This window comes from Sus scrofa, chromosome 14, assembly GCF_000003025.6.
Source record: "Sus scrofa isolate TJ Tabasco breed Duroc chromosome 14, Sscrofa11.1, whole genome shotgun sequence".
Lineage (NCBI taxonomy): Eukaryota > Metazoa > Chordata > Mammalia > Artiodactyla > Suidae > Sus > Sus scrofa.
In genome coordinates, this window is record NC_010456.5 from 115,198,035 (window position 1) to 115,217,285 (window position 19,251).

A 19,251-nucleotide genomic window follows, 5' to 3' on the forward strand; every position below is an offset into this window, starting at 1 on the left:
ATCATATGTCAGTTATACCTTAGTAAAGCTTTTTTTTATGGGTAACTGCATAAGTTAAATGTGGCTCTCTGAACCTAAACTGTTACACTTTTCTATGAGAAATGCTGGCATGTAAGCAATAGCCTCAGTTATTCCTGGGACATTTTGTACTTCCCCTTAATAAGACAAATTTCCCCCAGAGGAGTTTATATGTTGATGAAAGAGTGAGTGCAGCTTTGCAGCTGGCTGCAAGAAGTGCCCAGCAAAGACCAGAGATGTGTCTTACACACAAGTATTTCCTAAACAAGAGGCAAATGGGATATGATGTTCTACTCTCTGAACATACAATTGTTCTAATGTCTCTAAAAACAATTACTTCAAACTGAGCTCTAATATAGAGACCTCCCTAATTTCAACATTAGTGGAAAATATGAAATAATTCAAAGGTACCAATTGTTTTTTAAAGAGATGAAACTATGTACTTACCCATGTATTCTTTACCCAACAAAGAAAATATAACATGTTAATAAAAAGAGAAAGATGGTAGTTAATCTCTTTTAGCTTTTGCTCTGCCAAATTTCTGCCTAAAAGTAGCAACTAGATTAAACTTATGATTAGGACTTTTATTCCTTCCACTTTTCCATATGCATAGCGCCTTTGATAAAATCCAGAGGACAAGATTAAAATGTGACCCAATGAAAGGAATTCTGCAGAAGGCTGCAACTTACCAGAGGGCCAGTTCAAATTCTAGGAGGGAGGAGTAACTTGCCAGGTAGGTGCCACAGTAACTGAAGGAAAGTAAAGTGTAATCCAGAAGAACATTGCCTAAAATATAAAATCCATTACAAGGATTAGTCATCATGTTCAGAGTAACTATAGTCGTATAGTTAAACTTCCCATGCCTAATAATTTTCCGTAATTCAAAAGCATTTAGCTCCTGGAATAAGAGATGTCTCAGCTGGTTTCTAAATATGAACAGAAAAGTAAAATCAAAGTTAAGATCTATTTTAAAAAGTTTTTAGAGTGAATTAAGACCATGAGGTCACTGTCTCTAGTGTCAAACTGAGCACACTGCACCATGTGTATCCCCATGTATCCCACGTTGCTGTGGCTGTGCCACAGGCCAGCAGCTGTAGCTTTGATTCAACCCCTAACCTGGGAACCTCCATAGCACACTGCACTATGTCTGTCCCCAAGAACCATAAAATATTGCATAAATATATGAAACAAGGTAAGTTAAAAAGTTTTTCAAACAACTTGAAATACCTCAGGGTTTCTGTGATCTAATGGAGCGTTATAGCCTTGTGCTTCTCAAGTTTAATGTGCCTATGACCTCCTCTGGGGAATTTGGTTAAAATACCAATTACAATTCAGTAGATCCCTAATGAAAGCAGAGTTTTTTCATATATAACAAGCATACTAGGTGACGCAATGTTGACTGTAAGCAGACCACAATTCGAGTAGCAGGGTTCTAGCCCACTTAATTAAATTCACTGTGATGAGCCTAATTCCTTCCTTATAAAGGTGTATTACCAAAAAAAAAAAGGAAATAAACTGAAATTCCCACCACAATGAAAAAAAAACCTTCAAAAAGCCAAGAAAACCCTTCATTTATAAGAGCTAGATCTGGGCACATCTTAGAACTAAATCCTTCAGTCATGGCAGAAGAAAGGTCTTACAAGATACCTTTTAATTTGGTCCTATGTCAATCCAGAAAAGTTGTATATGTAGATGAGGAGTCTTAGCCGACAGTCAGAGAAAGCCACAACTTCATAAGGAATGTGAGTTTCCAGGATGCCCACAATTCCATTCATAAACTTCGGCACAGTCCTAATTTCCATGGTAATAAGTATTATGCAATTCCCACAAGGGTAGCAAATGGTGCTGTCCTTGACACAACATTCTGCTTAGGAATCCTTGCACGCATCTAGGAAAAGATATGTCGCCATCAATAGATCATATTTCAAATTATTTTTATTTTCTTGTTACTTTACTTTATTTATTTATTTTGGCTGTGGTCACTGCATGTGGAAGTTCCTAGGCCAGGGATCAAACCCTTGCCGCAGCAGTGACAATGCCAGATCTTTAATCTGCTGCACCACAAGAAAACTCTTCTTAGAGTTCCCATCATAGTGCAGCAGAAACCAATCCAACTAGGAACCATGAGGCTTTGGGTTCAATTCCTAGCCTCGCTCAATGGGTTAAGCATCGGGCATTGCCGTGAGCTGTGGTGTGGGTCACAGAAGCAGCTCGAATCCCATGTTGCTGTGGCTGTGGCACAGGCTGGCAGCCATAGCTCTGATTCAACCCCTAGCCTGGGAACCTCCGTAGGCTGTGGATGGGGCCCTAAAAAGCAGAAAATAAAATGAAAAAGTAAAATAAAATAAAAGTCTTTTCTTAAAAAAAGCAAACAAAAATCAAGAAATCTTTGAAACACAAGGATTGTCTTTCCACACATCTAATCTCTTTTCACTCCCATTCTGCCCAAAACAATCTCAAAGATAAAAGAACACACGTGCCAGCGGTGAGACCAGTTTGAGTGCAGGCATTCCAGAAACTTAAATGCAGATGGGAAAGTTCCCATCTGCATTTAAGTCTAAGAGCCCTCCTCAGAGAGCTCTTCCAATGAAGGAAAACCTCTGTTCAAACCTGAGAAAATCTCAGAAGGATTTCTGGGGTCTTGCATGCTGGGAAAGAAAAAGTCAAAACAGAGAGAGAAAAGAGCTTGATCCCAATAGAAAACAGGGTGCAACCTGGGCCTTTGCTTTATAACTAGTTTTGATTTTAAAAATAAACTGTAAAAAACATCTTTGAATAGGACAGCTTGCTTTGTGGTTGTGAACCCAGAAGGAAAATTGCTTCTTTACAAAAATGGAACGTGTGTAGCCATATTTTAGATCAAACTAGAGATAAATGCAGAAAGGAAAAGGAATAAGTCAACATGAATGAAAAGGTCAGAACATGAAAGGAACATATTTTATACCATTAAATATTTTATATAGCATCATAAAAAGAATAACTTAACTGGTAAGAATAACAAAAATAATACACCCTCTGAAAATAAGTAAAATCTAAAATGCATAAATTGGTTAAAAAACAGGGTAACTATATAAATATGTCCTCACAATTTGTTACATCTTATTGATTCTTCAATATAGGCATTACACCATTCTAAGTGATGTGATAAACAATATGCACTTATTTATTATGAGATATAGTTATTCTCCAGAGATTCCTTGTTTGTGTATCAATTGTAGATTTTTGGTTTGCAGTTCGAAAGGAACATATTTTAAAGTAAGAAATGTGTGGTGAATGTAAGCTAGATGGAGGAGTCTGGGGTGAGGGGAGACTCTATCTCTATTTAATTATTAAAATATGCTTAAAGAAAAATGTCAAGGGAATGGAGAGTACAGCCGGGCTGGTGCAGGACGCCCCGTGGAACAGAGTGCCGGGAACACTCTAGCATGTGGAAGGAACGAAATGCCAAGTTACATCCTTGCAGATGCTTACGATCACCACAAATGCAAATAAACCCAAAGTCCACGGACGGGAGTTAAAGGGAAGGGATTGAGGTCATTAAGTTTGGGGAAAGTCACCAAAGACGTGGAAAGAGCTGGAAATGTGTTAAGTGAAAAAGGGGACGGAGTGGGGCTGGGGGTGGAACGGAGAGCATTCACAGAGAACGGAAGTCTGCAGGAGGGTTTGGGGTTGAAGGAGAAGATGTCGAATTTGTGGGAGAGCAGGTCTACAGGAGAGGAAGCTGCGGGTACAGCTGAGGGAAAAATTTCCTCAAGACCGAGTCAGTTAGGAGGCGGGCGGCAGTGAACCTCACGGACGCGGCGCTTCGGGCTACGTCTCGTTCCCAGCCTTGTACCATGAGCCGTGAGCCTCGCAGCTGGGCCACCCGCGGTAAACGTGGAACCCAACTAGGATCTGCCGGGTTATTCCGAAGCCCCAGCCCGCCCGCCCGAGTTGCCTCCACTGTTTACCGCTTCGTAACCCCTGCGCCCATTGGCTCTGTCCTTTGAGACGCTCATGTTTGAGTCAAGCGGATTGGTGAAAGTTCTGGGGGTGGAGGGGTCTTGACGAATGGAGAGCGACGCGCGAAGCGCGGGGCGGGTACTGGAATGGCCCAGCCCGCGGCAAATAATTAACAAAGTTGCTAAGTCTCAGCACTAGAATGAAATGTTGAGGGCTGACTGTCCAAGATTCGTGCGGGTATAGTTTTATATAATATTCAAATCCTCATCAGTCCCACTTTACAGAAAAGGAAAGGGAGGATAAGAGAAATAATTTGCTCAAGGCTACAAAGCTGAGTGGGATTTTTTAAAGCCAACTCTAGAGGAAGTTCCCAGTTGCTGAGCAGCGGAAATGGATCTGACTAGTATCCACGAGGATGTGGGTTTGATCCGTGGCCTCACTCAGTGGGTTGAGAATCCAGCGTTGCCCTGAGCTGTGGAGAAGGTCGCAGACACAGCTCTGATCCGGAGTTGCTGTGACTGTGACACAAGGCCAGCAACTGCAGCTTTCATTTCACCCCTAGCCTGGGAACTTACATATGCTGCACCAGCGGCCCTAAAAAGCAAATAAATAAATAAATAAAGCCAACTCTAGTCTACATCTGGAGTGCCAAACCTTTAATTACTTTTTTACACTTTCTGATGTACCCTCAGCTATTTCAAAGAGGCAGACAGCTCCTAGAAATAACTTGTGGGAAGGGCAGCAGTTTGTCCTTGCTTCTGCCCTCCCCTCTCATGCTCTCCCCTGCCCGCTGCCCTTTGCCTTCTTTCGTCCTTTCTAGACCTATCTTCTTCCCTTCTTTAGGTCACTCCTTTCCTTCCCATCTTGTCACCTTCTCTTCTTTTCATCCAGAGATATTTACCAAGTATCTCATGTGCTAGTCATTTGGAACTGTAAAGGGAAATAATCAATAAACAAATCTATCCTAGGAATGGAAAAGAATTTTATTTGAACCATACCGAGGACGATAAGCTAGGACACACAGATTCAAGAACCACTTAAATTGCTTAAAATTATTCAAATTACATTCCTGAAAATCCACAGAAGAATGTTGTATCAAGTGGGTATATACGGTCTGCAAAAGCAGGTGGCACTTAGAAGGAAGAAAGCTATCACAAGTCTTCCAACTCTTGATCTTCAACCAGCAGAATCAGTTCAGTTTAGCTCCTTCAGGTCAATTGCTGACAATTATAGCTGCAAAAAAATGTGAAATGCCTTTACCTGTGGCTAACAGCAGTGTGTATCCAGATGTTCATATACGATGCACACAACCACAAAGGGCTTGGAGCTGATCCAATGTGATGCAGAGCAGCACTACAGAGCAGTGGTTTCCTGGGACAGTGTCTTTTGTTTTTAATTTCTTTCTCTAAGGAAGTTACCTTATTGATGAATTGGATCTTTCTAATCATTACAACAAATTGTTACACTTTTCATACTAATTAGAGGATGAGCTATTCCAAATAAAAGTTCTCAAATAATCCCTACACCTGAAATCCTTAGTTTGGCCAATCAGAAATTTTGCCTGGCCAAGTTTAACTTTATACTTGGCCATGGTTAATTTCCATGATATCATTAATGCGCTAAAGACCTTCTAAAAATTAATTTTCTAAAAAAGTTAAGCAAAAGCCATGTTTTAGCAAAAATGTGGTCTATTTTTTAATTTAGTATCTATAATAATAACATTTATTTACCACTCATTCTGTGCTAAGAATGTGTTTTTTTTTGTTTGTTTGTTTGTTTTAGTCTTTTGTCTTTTTAGGGCTGCACCTGTGGCATATGAAGTTTTCCAGGCGAATCGAAGCTACAGCTGCCGACTGACACCACAGCCACAGCAATGCGATATCTGAGCCGCGTCTGTGACCTACACCACAGCAATGCCAGATCCTTAATCCTCTGAGCAAGGCCAGGGATCAAACCCAAGTCTTCATGGATACTAGTCGAGTTCATTAACCACTGAGCCAAGAGGGGAACTCCTGTTTTCTATTTATTAACTAATTTAATCTTTCTTCAGTCTCTATAAGAGAGGTATTAAGTTTTCACCGCTCCATTTTACAAATGAGGAGATTGAAATACAGATAGAACTTGCCCACATTCACACATTACTAAGGGGCTACTGTAATTCATATGGTTTTATAATAAATTCATATGTTGAATTATGAATTCATAGATTCATATGTTGAAGCTCTATATCCCCAGCACCTCAAAATGTGATCTTATTTGAAAATAGGTTCATTGCAGTGCAGTTGTAATTAGTTAATTAATATGGATGGGCACCAATCTGATATGACAGGTACTTTTATAAAGAAGAGACATTTGCACAGGAACATGCTCACAGGGGAAGACATATGAAGATGAAGCAGAGATAAGGCTTCTATGCTTCAAGGAGTCCCAGAGATTGCCAGCAAACTGCCAGACTCTAGATGAGAGGCATGGAACATATTCTCTCTCACAGTCTTGAAAAGGTACCAACCCTGCTGACACCTTGATCTTAGACTTCCAGCCTTCAGAGCTGTGAGAATAAATTTCCTTTGTTTAAGCCACTCAGTTTGTGGCACTATGACATAGCAGCCCTAGCAAACTAATACAAGGGTGGAGTTAGGATCAAACCCAGGCAGGAAGGCTCTGAGATGGGTTTGTTTATCACCTCACTCTGCCTCTCACAAGACAGAACTTATCAAAATAAAAATACTACCCAGCTCCCCCACCACCACTTGCCCTCAATAAATGGCACAGGAGTTACTAGCTTGAAAATATATTTGGACAAACAAAACATTGACTACCCTTTTCCAGTATCTGTACCATGTACCGTAGAATCCCCTCTTTCCCAACCTCTAAATTAAGAGGAGCTAATAAAGCAGTGGTTCTGGCCAGACGTTATTCATAGACTTGTGGACTAAATTCACTAACCCACCTGCCTAACTCTGAGTCTATTTGGGCTTCAATTTCTCCATATTTAAATTTTGAAAGCAGACCATCTTTCTGAGGTTAGCAATATCCAGATATGGGCTGTTTTCTTTGGGTGAAAATTAAAAGTGTAATGGAGCAAGACTGTATGAGGCTCTTACTGTAGAAAAGAATAATGGGACATTCTTTTCCCTGCTAATAAAAAGGAAAAACAAAGTAAATGGCTGTGGGAACAGCAAAAACAGGCCTTAAAGTGTTAAGCAGCCCTAATTTTAACTGTTTTTAGCTATCGCTAATCTTGAGTTCATGTAACTAGATTTGTCCCTCACAGAGCTAGTTCCTTAATCACTCTCTGAATTATTTCCAGCACCTGGCATTCCTTTCTCCTCACTCTCCCTTGTAGTATTCTTCATTTCAGAGAAGAAAGTCTCAGGCTGATAACCGCAGAGAGAGCAGAACCAGTTACTGATCTACCTGATGCGAGCTGTGACTGGATGTTTTGTAGGAGGAAAAAGGATGCGAGGCTGACACAGCTTTGATCTCAATCACCTATCCCTAGACAATGAGCCCTGACTGTAGGACTTCTTCCTTTTCCCAAGGATGGGGAACACAGTCTGTGACAATGACCTACTGTGTTCCCTCTTTGCCTGGCAAATACATAAAGCTACTCTTTCTATTTCCTCCAAAACTCTGTCTTCATATTTTTATTTGGCATCAGTGCACAGAGGCAGCAGAGATTTCAGTAAAAGGTGACAGGGTGAGAGGAGAGACAGCAGCCTTCCCAGTAGTTATATTAGGCTAGTACCAACAGAAAAAGGAAAAGGCTCTCCAGGTGGCTGGGCGACCTGGTCTCAGGTCCTGGAAAAAGGAAACTCTAGAGAACATATTCTGGAATCCTGGGTGTGCACTGGGTCTGGGGCCACAGGCCCTAAAGTCAGGGAGGCCTCGGGGCAGAGGGAGAGCAGCGACCAGGTCGGAGTAATGTGAGGGCTGCCAGGGAGCACCTCCCTGCGGCCTGGGCACTGGCTGAGGGAGATCAGAGTCAGAGTCAGGGTCAGGCGCGGACCCCAGCAGGGTGGACCGGAGACCACCATCGCTCGGGGTCAGAAAAGGCTCTTGAGGATTTAGATCTTCTATTGTGCATCTCGGAGTGCGTGCACCTCATGGCCAGCATGATGAACTGTGGCATAACAGCCACCTGCGGTGTTTTAAGCCTCGCTCTCACTAAACCAGGAAGGCCAGCCCTGGGTGGAATTGCTCCAGGCGGGCATCTCCGCCGGCCGCAATTCGCCTCCAGGCGCCCGGGTTGAGGGCGGCGCCTTCCTTTAAGCGCTGGGTGAGAAAGTGCCTGTGTGCTGGTCGGGCCGCCACTGGGCTCCTGCGCGCCTGTTTGCTTCCAGCGTGGGCGGAGCGCGAGGTCCTGGGCACACCTCCCTGAAGAGCAAGTGAGCCCAGAAGTGGCCTTTCGGGAGGGCACTTCTGGAAGAGATAGGGAGGGAGAGAGTGGCGACCGACTTCCTGAATCGCTGGGCAACTCAGGAAGAGAGCTCAACCCCTGCTGCGCCAAGATGTCTGGAGGATCAGCCAGAAGCCTGGGGAAGGGTAAGGCCGGCCCACCACGATCTGCGGGAAAAATCTGAGCGACCCTCGGCCACGTGTCCGGGAGCCGCTGCTCTGGAGCTGAGCCAGCCATAGGGGGGCCCCCACCTGGGAGAATCGGCCCTGGCCTCAGCGAGCTAGGGCCAGGCCCGGGGTCTGCGGGAGGCCACGGGTCCCAGATACTCTCTGGGCTGTAACTGCCTCCCCTTCTTCCCAACAGGAAGTGCGCCCCCGGGGCCGGTCCCCGAGGGCCTGATCCGTGTCTACAGCATGAGATTCTGTCCTTTCGCCCAGAGGACTCTCCTGGTCCTGAATGCCAAGGGAATCCGGTGAGAACCAAGGCAGCAGCAGCTCTCCTCTCAGGCCAAGAACCAGCTGCTGCAAGCGGCGCGAGTGGGAATCTCAGACAGGGTCCCCATAGCTTCTTTTACTGCAAAATAAATTATTCTCAAACTTTTGGGAGGACATGTAAAGCTATGAACCTAATCCTTTCCTCCGAGGGCAGTGGGAATGCTACAGACTCCACCAGTCTAGAACACCGCATTTAGATTAACAATTTAATGGATCCAGAAAGCTGAAGCTTCAGTAAAGTTAGTGATAGGCTGGGATCACTCGACTGGTATTCAGGTGAGGCTCTTTTAGCTCTGGTAGATTCCCGATTCCTGGTGCACTGTCTTTTCCCTTTCACGCCATTTCTCCATTCTTATCTGGCTTATTTGATATCCTTTCCTGTTATTCTGAAGATAAGATCCCTTCCTGAATTGTTGATTCACCCCAGTCCAGAGTCCAGACCTTGACCTTCCTCCTGGCAGAGTGCTGACATAACTGTACTTTGTATATTTCTAAAGGTTGGATTGTTTGCTGAGTCACAGGAAGTGTCTATGCCTAAAAATTCAGACTTTGGGGAAGAGTCATTGAAACCTGTATGGTGATGACAAATGGGTTATCTGCAGGAAATATGCAAGTCACTTCAGTTTTCTCTGTTAAATATCCATTGTCACTACCTCTCTTCCAATGACTTTTGGAATCTGTTGAACAGACATTAGATGTGGAGGTTTAAAACCAGCCCCTATTCTTAAGAAAATTTCCATTTATGTGCTTAGAGTTCGTAAATTAATTTTAGTTTTCTAGGTGGAGAATTAGGCAAGCAATTCTTTTCCCTAAAAGAAACATAAGATGAGGAGTTCCCTTCATGGTGCAGGGGAAACGAATCCGACTAGGAACCATGGGGTTGTGGGTTCGATGCCTCGCCTCACTCAGTGGGTTAAGGAACCAGCATTGCTGTGAGCTGTGATGTAGGTTGCAGATGAGGCTCGGATCCCAAATTGCTGTGGCTGTGGTGTAGGCCAACAGCTTCAGCTCTGATTAGATCCCTAGCCTGGGAGCCTCCATTTGCCTCGGGTGCGGCCCTAAAAGGACAAAAGACAAAAAAAAAAAAAAAAAAAGAATTGTAAGATGTGCTCTTAAAAAAATGAATTATTTTTGGATTAGCTATCACTGCAGTAAAATTTGCATCTTATTTGGATGAAACTGATTCTAAACACATAGCAAAATACGCAATATTTGGTGAAATTTATCCAAAACTATTTTTATCCAAATACAGTAATATTTCCTGTATTAGTAAGTATTCATTTATTGCAAGAAAGGGAAATACAATTAAAATTTGATTAAAAAAAAAAGCACCATATCTTCTGCTCATACAATTATAAAGTAAGTCCAGAAGCAAGACACAGCTATTATGCTGTGGCACTAAGTCATGGGTTAGTGTCTTTCTGGAACTCTAGGTTGAAGACAACCCTACCTTGTTTACTGAGACAGTTTTCCAAAGGAAAACTGAAGTGATTATACCATGTACATGTGTGTATATGGAAGGTAAAGAGTAATAACAGCTGCTAAGTAGCACAAACAGAGGTCTTCTATGTTCATGGATTAGTTTTGAGTCCCAGGAGATTTCCATTAGTGTACTAGATTTTACCATCTGATAGACTCTAATAAAGCATGGTTTTCTCTAAAGGCACATCTTCCAACTTGTTTGGCAGGGACCTTGACTTGTTGGCTCATGTTGCCAAGTTACCAAGATGCATGTGTGTTCTGAGAACCTTCTTTATTACAAAAGCCCAGTATTTACCTTTCTGTTTCATGGCAAAAAAAAAAAAAAAAAAAAATTCAGAAATGATAATTTCCTTGGCAAGGAGATTAGTTTTTCTTGCAGTGGCTTGTATCTGTGTGTTCAGTGGTCTGTAAGCACATGAACCTTTTGGCACACAGAGGCCAGTGTTCAATCCATGGCCTGGTGAGGGGTGGGGTGTTGCATATTTAAATCCTCAAGCTAGGAGTTCCCGTCTTGGCGCAGTGGTTAACGAATCCAACTAGGAACTATGAGGTTGCGGGTTCGGTCCCTGCCCTTGCTCAGTGGGTTAATGATCCGGTGTTGCCGTGAGCTGTGGTGTAGGTTGCAGACGCGGCTCGGATCCCGCGTGGCTGTGGCTCTGGCGTAGGCTGGTGGCTACAGCTCCGATTCAACCCCTAGCCTGGGAACCTCCATATGCCGCGGGAGCAGCCCAAGAAATAGCAACAACAACAACAACAACAACAACAACAAAAAAGACAAAAAAAATACAATAAATAAATAAATAAATAAATCCTCAAGCTAAATGCTGTTCTAGCTACTGAGGTGGATGGGGAAAATGATTATATGAAACTTTCCTTTCTCTTATTTCCCCTAAAATCTCTCAGACAAGATAAGAGTTAGATCTAAAAACAGTCTTAATACAGCCTGGACTTCACCTGTTTTCTTTTGTATGGGTTTACCTAGTGTAATTTACCCATGTACATTTTTTTGAAAACATCAGCCAATGGAGATTTAATCTGAAAGGTTTTTTTTTTTTTTTTTGATTCCCTTAATATTCTGGTAGAAAGTGAGGAAATTTCTTTTTTTTTTTTTTTTTTTTTTTGCTTTTTCAGGGCCATATTTGTGGCATATGGAAGTTCCCAGGCTAGGGGTTGAATCATAACTGTACTTGGGGAAAAAAAAAAAGTAAGGAATTTTCTATTTAGATTAGCAAAAGGAATTGAATTTTATCATGTTGATTCTCAAGTAGTGGGGTGTAGACACAATTCAATTAGTTGCCTCATATAATATACAGTTAAAATACTTCTTAGCCCCACATGGAATATCTTCCTAACAATCTTAAAGCATTTCCACCTATTTATTCAACAAATACATACTGAATAACTATCTAAAACTGCTTATATTTCTTCATAGCATTTAAATCTATTTAAAATTTTGCTCATTTACATGTTTGCTTATGAATATGACCAAGACTCACAAGATCCCTGGTTTCATGGACGTTATATTCTAGGGAGGTGACATAATAAAAGTATAATTGAGCAAAGTGATTTCAAATACATACTAGTTCAGTGACGAACATCATACAAGGAATATAAATGGGGCTAGTGTGGCCAGATCATAATGACCAGATGGAAAGTCATAGGAAAGAGATATAACAGATAAGCAGAAGACAGATAAAATGGCATGCAAAGGGGTTTAGAGTTTAATCCTCACTGCAGTGAGGAGCAGCTGAGGGCTTGTAAGCAAGCAGGAGGGTCACTGATCCAGTTTGCTGATCCAGTGCATGGAGGATGGACTGTAAGGAGGCCACTGTGGAAGCAGAGGGACCAGGGGGACTACTGTAGAGGTCCAGGTGCCAGATAATGTCCTAGACAAGGTGGCAGTGTTAAAGCTGAGAAGTAGATAAAGCCAGAATGTGATCTGGAGGTCTAGCTGACAGGTCTTGATGACCCATCTGATTTCAGGAAGACGGGACAGAGGGAAGGAATCAAGGCTGAGCTGACTCCTGAATTTGGGGTCTGATCAGATAGATAAGTGGGTGGTGGAACCAGTGAAGCTTTCTTCAGGAGTACAAAAGAAATGTTACTCTCTTGACTGTCTTCTATGTGTCTTTCAGGCATCAAGTCATCAACATCAACCTGAAAAATAAGCCTGAGTGGTTCTTCCAGAAGAATCCCTCAGGTCTGGTGCCAGTTCTGGAAAACAGTCAGGGTCAACTGATCTATGAATCTGCCATCACTTGTGAGTACCTGGATGAAGCATATCCAGGGAAGAAGCTGTTGCCAGATGACCCCTATGAGAAAGCTTGCCAAAAGATGGTCTTTGAGTTGTCTTCTAAGGTGTGTGTGTAAGACATTTCAGCTCCCATTTGAAACACCTTTGGTTGTGAAGCTAAATCAGTGTTGTCACTCATGGTTCAATGATTTGGGAGTAGCAAACCAACAGGGTGATGCTCTTGTCAGCTCTGCCATGTGCTGCAAGCCCTTTCATGGTCTGGATCCTATTTACCTCTCCAAAGGTATGCCTCTTCCCTCTTCTGACCCGGTGTATTCCTGCCACGCTGAATGTTTTTCTTTTTTCCAAACTTGCCACCTTCTTCTCAACTTGCTGGAAGACTCTTCCTCCTTCTCTCTTTGCCTGGTTGTCTCCAAGTCCTCTTTGCTCTGTAGTCAGCGTTTCTGTATAAGCAGAACCCTCAGACGTTGAGGGCTCACTTTACTGTGCCAATTTATACAACATCCTTTGATTTTGGTATGGAGGGGTGTCCTCAAACACCCACCACCCCCACAGAGGATACCAATGGACCACTGTACCTGCCCAGATACTCTTGTCTTCTAGAAACTTGTCCAGGCTGGGTTAATGCCCAGCTCTGTGTTCCTACATATGCTAACTTTCCCCTGTGGTAACTGCCTACCTTCTTGCCTGTGTGTTGCCCCTCGGCTATGACCCTCTTGAAGGTTGGGCTATATTTCCATCACTCTCAGCTCACTGCCTAGGCATGTGACCAGCTCTGCCACTTCCTAGTTATGTGACTCTGAGCAAGTACTTAATATTTTACTTCTGTGCCTCAGCCCATAATTTGTAAAATGAGTATGAAAATTGTTCCCTCCCCATAGATAAAAATCATCTAGAGCAGAAGCCTACACAGCGAAAATACTGTGTTAGTTTTAGACACATAGTGTCTAGCAGTGAGCATCTCCTGTGTGTTGGCAATAGCTCCTTGCTGACTGAGTTATTGGCATTACTTTAGAAGAGCTGTCTGTATTTTAATTAGCATCAATGTTACAGGTTAGTTTAAAAAATTACTGTATACAAGGAAGTGAAAAAATAAGGAAATGAATCAACAGTAGACAACAATAAAGGTGACATCCGGTTATATCCTGTTGTATAGTCACCTTGTCAGGATATATGTCCACATATAAAGAGATCTCTAATCTGTAGAGAAAGAAATGGTCAGAGAAATACCTAGAAGATGAGACCTATAGGGAGAATATATTGTTTAAGGAGACACTGCAATGAGAATCCAGTGGGGAAGGAAGAGGGTGTTGTCTGTTTGGCAGAATGAGAGTGGAAAAATACTAGAAATGGCTGCCATCAAAGACGGTGAAGAGGGAATATGGTATTTACAAGAAAGATGCTAGATTATCAAAAATAATAACAAGAGGTTGACTGTATTCTCTAGAAAGAAAATGAGCTAAAAGTTAGAGATGCCCACTGTTACTTCCCTGCTCACATTCAGGGAAGAGGTGGCCTTAGAAGCATATGACCCCACCATCCTGGCCACAGCTTAGCAAATCAGAAATGCCCCCAAATGTACCCTCAGACCAATCATCTTCTCTTCTGGGAATTTGAAAGTGAGACGCAGAGACTAAGACAATGTATGTGTTAAGACTTTGGAACCTTGGAGACTTGACAAACAAAAGCTACATAAAAAGTGAATTTTTAGGAAAGCAAAAATTAAGAGCATTGCAAAGGGAATCAATATATGGAAAGTAATGTGGAACAGACATTTAGGAAGAAGCAGAGATGAATGTCCCAAATGGAAAAGTGGAAGGAAGGGCTGTCTGCCCACATCCAGTTCCAATGAAGGCAAGCTCTACAAACATGGATGGGGTTTCAGGACATTCTGTCTGTTTACTTACACTGGGACGAGTGGACTTCTGTCTCTTGTGGCGACACACTATCAAAGACCAAAGTATTAAAACACACAAACTTCTCCATCACAAGTGGTAAAGCATCTGACACACCACCTGTCAAATCTTGAGGTCGTCAACCACTTTGAACTGTCTTCTCATGCCCTCCCCAAGGTATAAATCAGGAAAGTCTCTTCCCCAGGTCCCTTTGCACCTGGGACTAAGGCCTGACAGCAAGGTTCTTTTTCTCAGACACACACATGGTATAGTTCAATTTTGAATTGAGCAATGTGGGTAAACAGACTTGGTGTGAGGCCCTGGTTCTGCTGGTGAGAGTGGCTGGTGGCAGAGCTCCTGGCTTTCAGGAGCCAAAGTGGTTGCAAGGTTAAATTGCAGGGTGGCATTGGTTACCTCAGAGTTCAACTTCTGGCAGTGGCACAACTTTAGCATCCAGTGCTCAGCTCTGTGGCAGCAATGGGTGCTTCCCATCAGTTCAGTTCTGAGCATGACTTGGGAAAGTTCCAGCTTAGTTCCAAACGTGTTTGTTCAAAAGTCTCTCAACAATTCTACGAGCCACTCAGGGTCCTTTTAAGACATTTTTGACTCAAACTCTCCAAAGGTTCTCTTATTTGCAGCTTATAAAATTCTAACCAATGCAGCATCTTAGGCTACAAAACTGTTTCTAAAATCAGGATGTGATCTCTGTGAACACAGGAATTGGTGCACTTTTGAGGTTTCTAGAACATCCTGACACTGGGACTATGAGGGTTCTATCATGCTTTTGTATGATGGGGCTGAATAGTTAGCCTCACACTGATGAACTAAAAAATTATTTTCTGTCTAGGTACCGCCTTTGCTAATACGCTTTATTAGAAGGGAAAATGAGGCAGACTGCTCTGGCCTAAAAGAAGAATTACGTAAAGAATTCAGCAAGCTAGAGGAGGTAATCAGTTGTTTCTCTTCGCTTTTATGGAGAGTAAATGGTACATTATATTCACTCTTGGCTTCCTTCTACTCTTTCCTTCTTTCATAGAATTATAGGTTTGTGAGGTTCATCTATGTTATGTGTAGTTCATTCCTACTCCTTGTATAATGTTCCAAGATATGGCCGTTGTAGAATTTATTTATCCATTTTATTCCTGAAATAGTAATCATTTCCTTTTTGGGCTATTATAAGTAGAGCTGCAGTGAACTTTTTTTTTTTTTTTTTTGGGCTGTGCTCATGGCATGCGAAAGTTCCCAGGTCAGGGATCAAACCTGTGCCACAGCAGGAGTTCCCGTCTTGGCTCAGTGGAAACCAATCTGACTTGTATCCATGAGGACACAGATTCAATCCCTGGCCTCTCAATGGGTTAAGGATCTGGCATTGCTAGGAGCTGTGGTGTAGGTCACAGACATGGCTCAGATCCTGAGTTGCTGTGGCGGTGGTAGAGGCTGGCAGCTACAGCTCCAATTCGACCTCTGTACTGGGAATCACCATATGCCACAGGTGCGGCCCTTAAAAGACAGGAAAAACCCCCTGTGCTACAGCATTGACCCAAGCTGCTGTAGTGACTCTGCAGTGGATTAACCTCCTCAGCCACAAGGGAACTGTAATGAAGGTTTTTATACCTATTTTTTTGTGAATATATGTTCACATTTCTTTTTTTTTCTTTTTGTCTTTTGTCTTTTTAGAGCTGCACCTGCAGCATATGGAGGTTTCCAGGCTAGGGGTCTAATCAGAGCTGTAGCTGCTGGCCTACACCACAGCCACAGCAATTCGGGATCTGAGCCGCGTCTGCGACCTATATCACAACTCACAGCAACGCTGGATCCTTAACCCACTGAGCAAGGTCAGGGATAGAACCTGCGTCCTCATGGATGCTAGTCAGATTCAGTAACCACTGAGCCATGACAGGAACCCCTACGTTCACATTTCTGACTAATAGAATTACTGGTTTACTATTATGCATGCACTCGACTTTAGCAGATACTATTAAAACATGGTTGTACCAATTTACATTCCTCTCAGCAGTGATTCCACCTATACTTTGTTTTGTTCATTTTAAACATTTTGATGATTGTGAAGTGGAATGACATTTTGGTTCTAATTTGAATTTCCCTGATGACTAATGAAGTTGAGCACCTTCTCAAATGGTTATTGGCCATTTGGACTCCCCCCCCCTTTTTTTTAAATATGTGTGTACATATATATTTTTTTCTTTTTTTATTTCTAATGATTCTTATTTTTCCATTATAGTTGGTTTACAGTGTTCTGTCAATTTCTACTGTACGGCAAAGTGACCCAGTCACACATATTATACATTCTTTTTCTCACATTATCCTCCATCATGTTCTATCACAAGTGACTAGATATAGTTCCCTGTGTTTGGACTCCTCTTTTGTGAAGTTCAAGTCTTGGCCCAATTTCTTGATAGGTGTTTTCATATTGATTCCCTGGTCTTCCTACATTCTGAATACCAGTCCTTTTGCGGGGGGGGGGGGAATATTTGTATTACAAAGATCTTTTACTCTGTGGCTTGTTTTATTTTTCTCTACTTTCCAGTTTATTTTGATGATTGTTTTGCTTCATCCCAAACCAAGAGATCCTAAATCTTAAACTGATCATACTTGGAAAAGCTAACTTGGATATGTCACTTGCTTAACTTAACTTGCTTTTATCATTTCTGAAAATGAATTTTACCAGATGCACAAATAAGAAGTACTCTTATGCTGTTTAATGTTCAGGTTCTGACCAAAAAGAAGACAACATACTTTGGTGGAAGTTCTCTTTCTATGATTGATTACCTCATCTGGCCCTGGTTTGAAAGGCTGGAAGCCCTGGAGTTAAATGAGTAAGACATTTGAATACCTTGTGCATAAATTAGGACAATGACAACTGGAATAGTATATATTGACCTCTTTTATAAGCAGTAATTAAAATACCTCATTCACCTGGCTTGAATGGGAACAAGCAGACAGGAGGGGTCTTGGACTTTCCAGGGCATGCCATCCACCTGGCCTCACCATTCTTCCCCCATCCCTGGGGGTGGGGAATTCTGTGCCATGTGGTAATATGTTTTAAAATCAATTTAGTCCTTCCCTCCTGGTTAAAAATCCTTAAGGATGTACATTTTTATAAGGATGTTATGCAGGACTGTGTGCCTAATGCCAGCACCCATTTATCAGCAAGAGTCCTGCACTCTTGTCCAAACTCCATGTTTTGAAGTTTGGCAGCTACCTTGGCTTACTCCCACTTCTTAGAGCTCAGAGCTATTCAGGGTAATATTTAGATACGATCTGACCAGAAAATGCTAATTATATACCATATTGGTTTCCTTTCTTGTTCTCATTTAAGAAACCTATCAGTCTCTCAGTTTGGACAAGTTCTCACACTAAACTGAGCAAGTCACTTCACTCTAGTCTTAGATGCCTCTTCAACAGAACCAAGACCTCTCCAATATCTTCCAAATCTCATATTCAATGATTTTGCATACTTTAAAGAGATATTCAAAGAAATTTGTGGGAGTTCCCATCATGGCTCAGGGGAAATGAATCTGACTAGTATCCATGAGGACACAGGTTGTATCCCTGGCCTCTCTCAGTGGGTTAAGGATCTGGCATTGCTGTGAGCCATGATGTAGGTTGCAGACATGGCTCAGATCTAGCATTGTTGTGGCTGTGGCATAGGCCTGCAGCTAGTTCCAGTTTGACCCCTAGCCTGGGAACCTCCATATGCTGCAAGTGTGGCCCTAAAAAAAGAGAAAAATTTGTGAAAGGTTAGAAAAACACAAAAGGAGGCTGCAGACTGGTACTAATGATATAGAGGAGACTTTGCAATGCTTTCCTATTTAGCCTTGCTCACACCTCCGTTCTTTCCATCTCTCACAGGTGTATAGACCACACTCCAAAACTTAAGCTCTGGATGGCAGCCATGATGAAAGATCCGGCGGTGTCAGCCCTCCACATTGAACCGAGAGACCTTCGAGCTTTCAATGACCTCTACTTGCAGAACAGCCCAGAGGCCTGTGACTATGGGCTCTGATGGGGACAGGAGTCAGCAACTATGATGTACCTGATATTTTCCTTCCCTAAATATGAATAATAAACATGTGAAATAAAAACATACTTTTCCAGTGCTCTCATTATCTCATTGGATCACCTTCTCTCATTAGACACTATGGTCTAACTGTGGGGTTTCCTCAGGGCCCTTCTGCAGAAATGTAAACACATTTCTAGGATGCTGGAACTCTAAGGGTTCTAACATAGACCATGCTGAAAACCTCTAAATCATCTCTAGTGAGAGCTGGATTTCAATCTAGACTTCTAACTGCCCACAGGACATTTCTACTTAGACACGGTGTTGTCATTTCAAGAGATGCCCTTTCAGGTTTGTCTTGAAAGTTGAGAAACTTTGCTCATTCTGTCCTTTCCATCGCCTACACAATTCCATTACCTTTCTTATTCCCATTGTTGCTGCTGAAGAGCAGACCCACATCCACTCAAAGCCAAGGGACTAGGTGGCCTCTTACTTGTTTTCCCAGTCTCCAATCACTAACTCCTTCAAAGCCTTTGCTAGACACAGGTGACCCATATATGTAATTAAATACTGTGAAGACCTCATCCATCAATTGTGTATATAAGTCTGGATAAGTAATTCAGAAATATTAATGTCATCTTCTAGTCATTTCCATAGCCCACTGCACTTCTCACTATTTATTTATCATATCACCTCCATGAAAAGGTAGGTCAAGAGAGCACCATTTCATTCTACAAATGATTCAA

At 42.3% G+C, this 19,251-nt stretch overlaps 2 protein-coding genes across 4 annotated transcripts in view; one reads left to right on the top strand and one right to left on the bottom strand.

The window, feature by feature from the left end:
- Nucleotides 1-3,931, bottom strand: part of CFAP43 (cilia and flagella associated protein 43) — a 128,437-nt gene extending 124,506 nt beyond the window's left edge. For 2 of the 3 annotated variants that reach the window (XM_021072820.1, XM_021072819.1), the window contains exons 1-3: nt 3,807-3,931; nt 1,666-1,906; nt 708-804 (exon numbers count right to left, since the gene is read on the bottom strand). The gene's annotated coding sequence lies outside the window, so the exon portion shown is untranslated. The remainder of the gene's footprint in view (nt 1-707; nt 805-1,665; nt 1,907-3,806) is intronic. The other variant, XM_021072821.1, reaches the window with a different exon arrangement.
- GSTO1 (glutathione S-transferase omega 1) lies at nt 8,400-18,590 on the top strand. Its single transcript, NM_214050.2, is given in 6 exon segments — nt 8,400-8,505; nt 8,723-8,831; nt 12,471-12,693; nt 15,332-15,430; nt 17,215-17,321; nt 18,358-18,590. Coding segments are annotated over 6 exon segments (726 nt in total). The 5' UTR covers nt 8,400-8,471; the 3' UTR covers nt 18,512-18,590.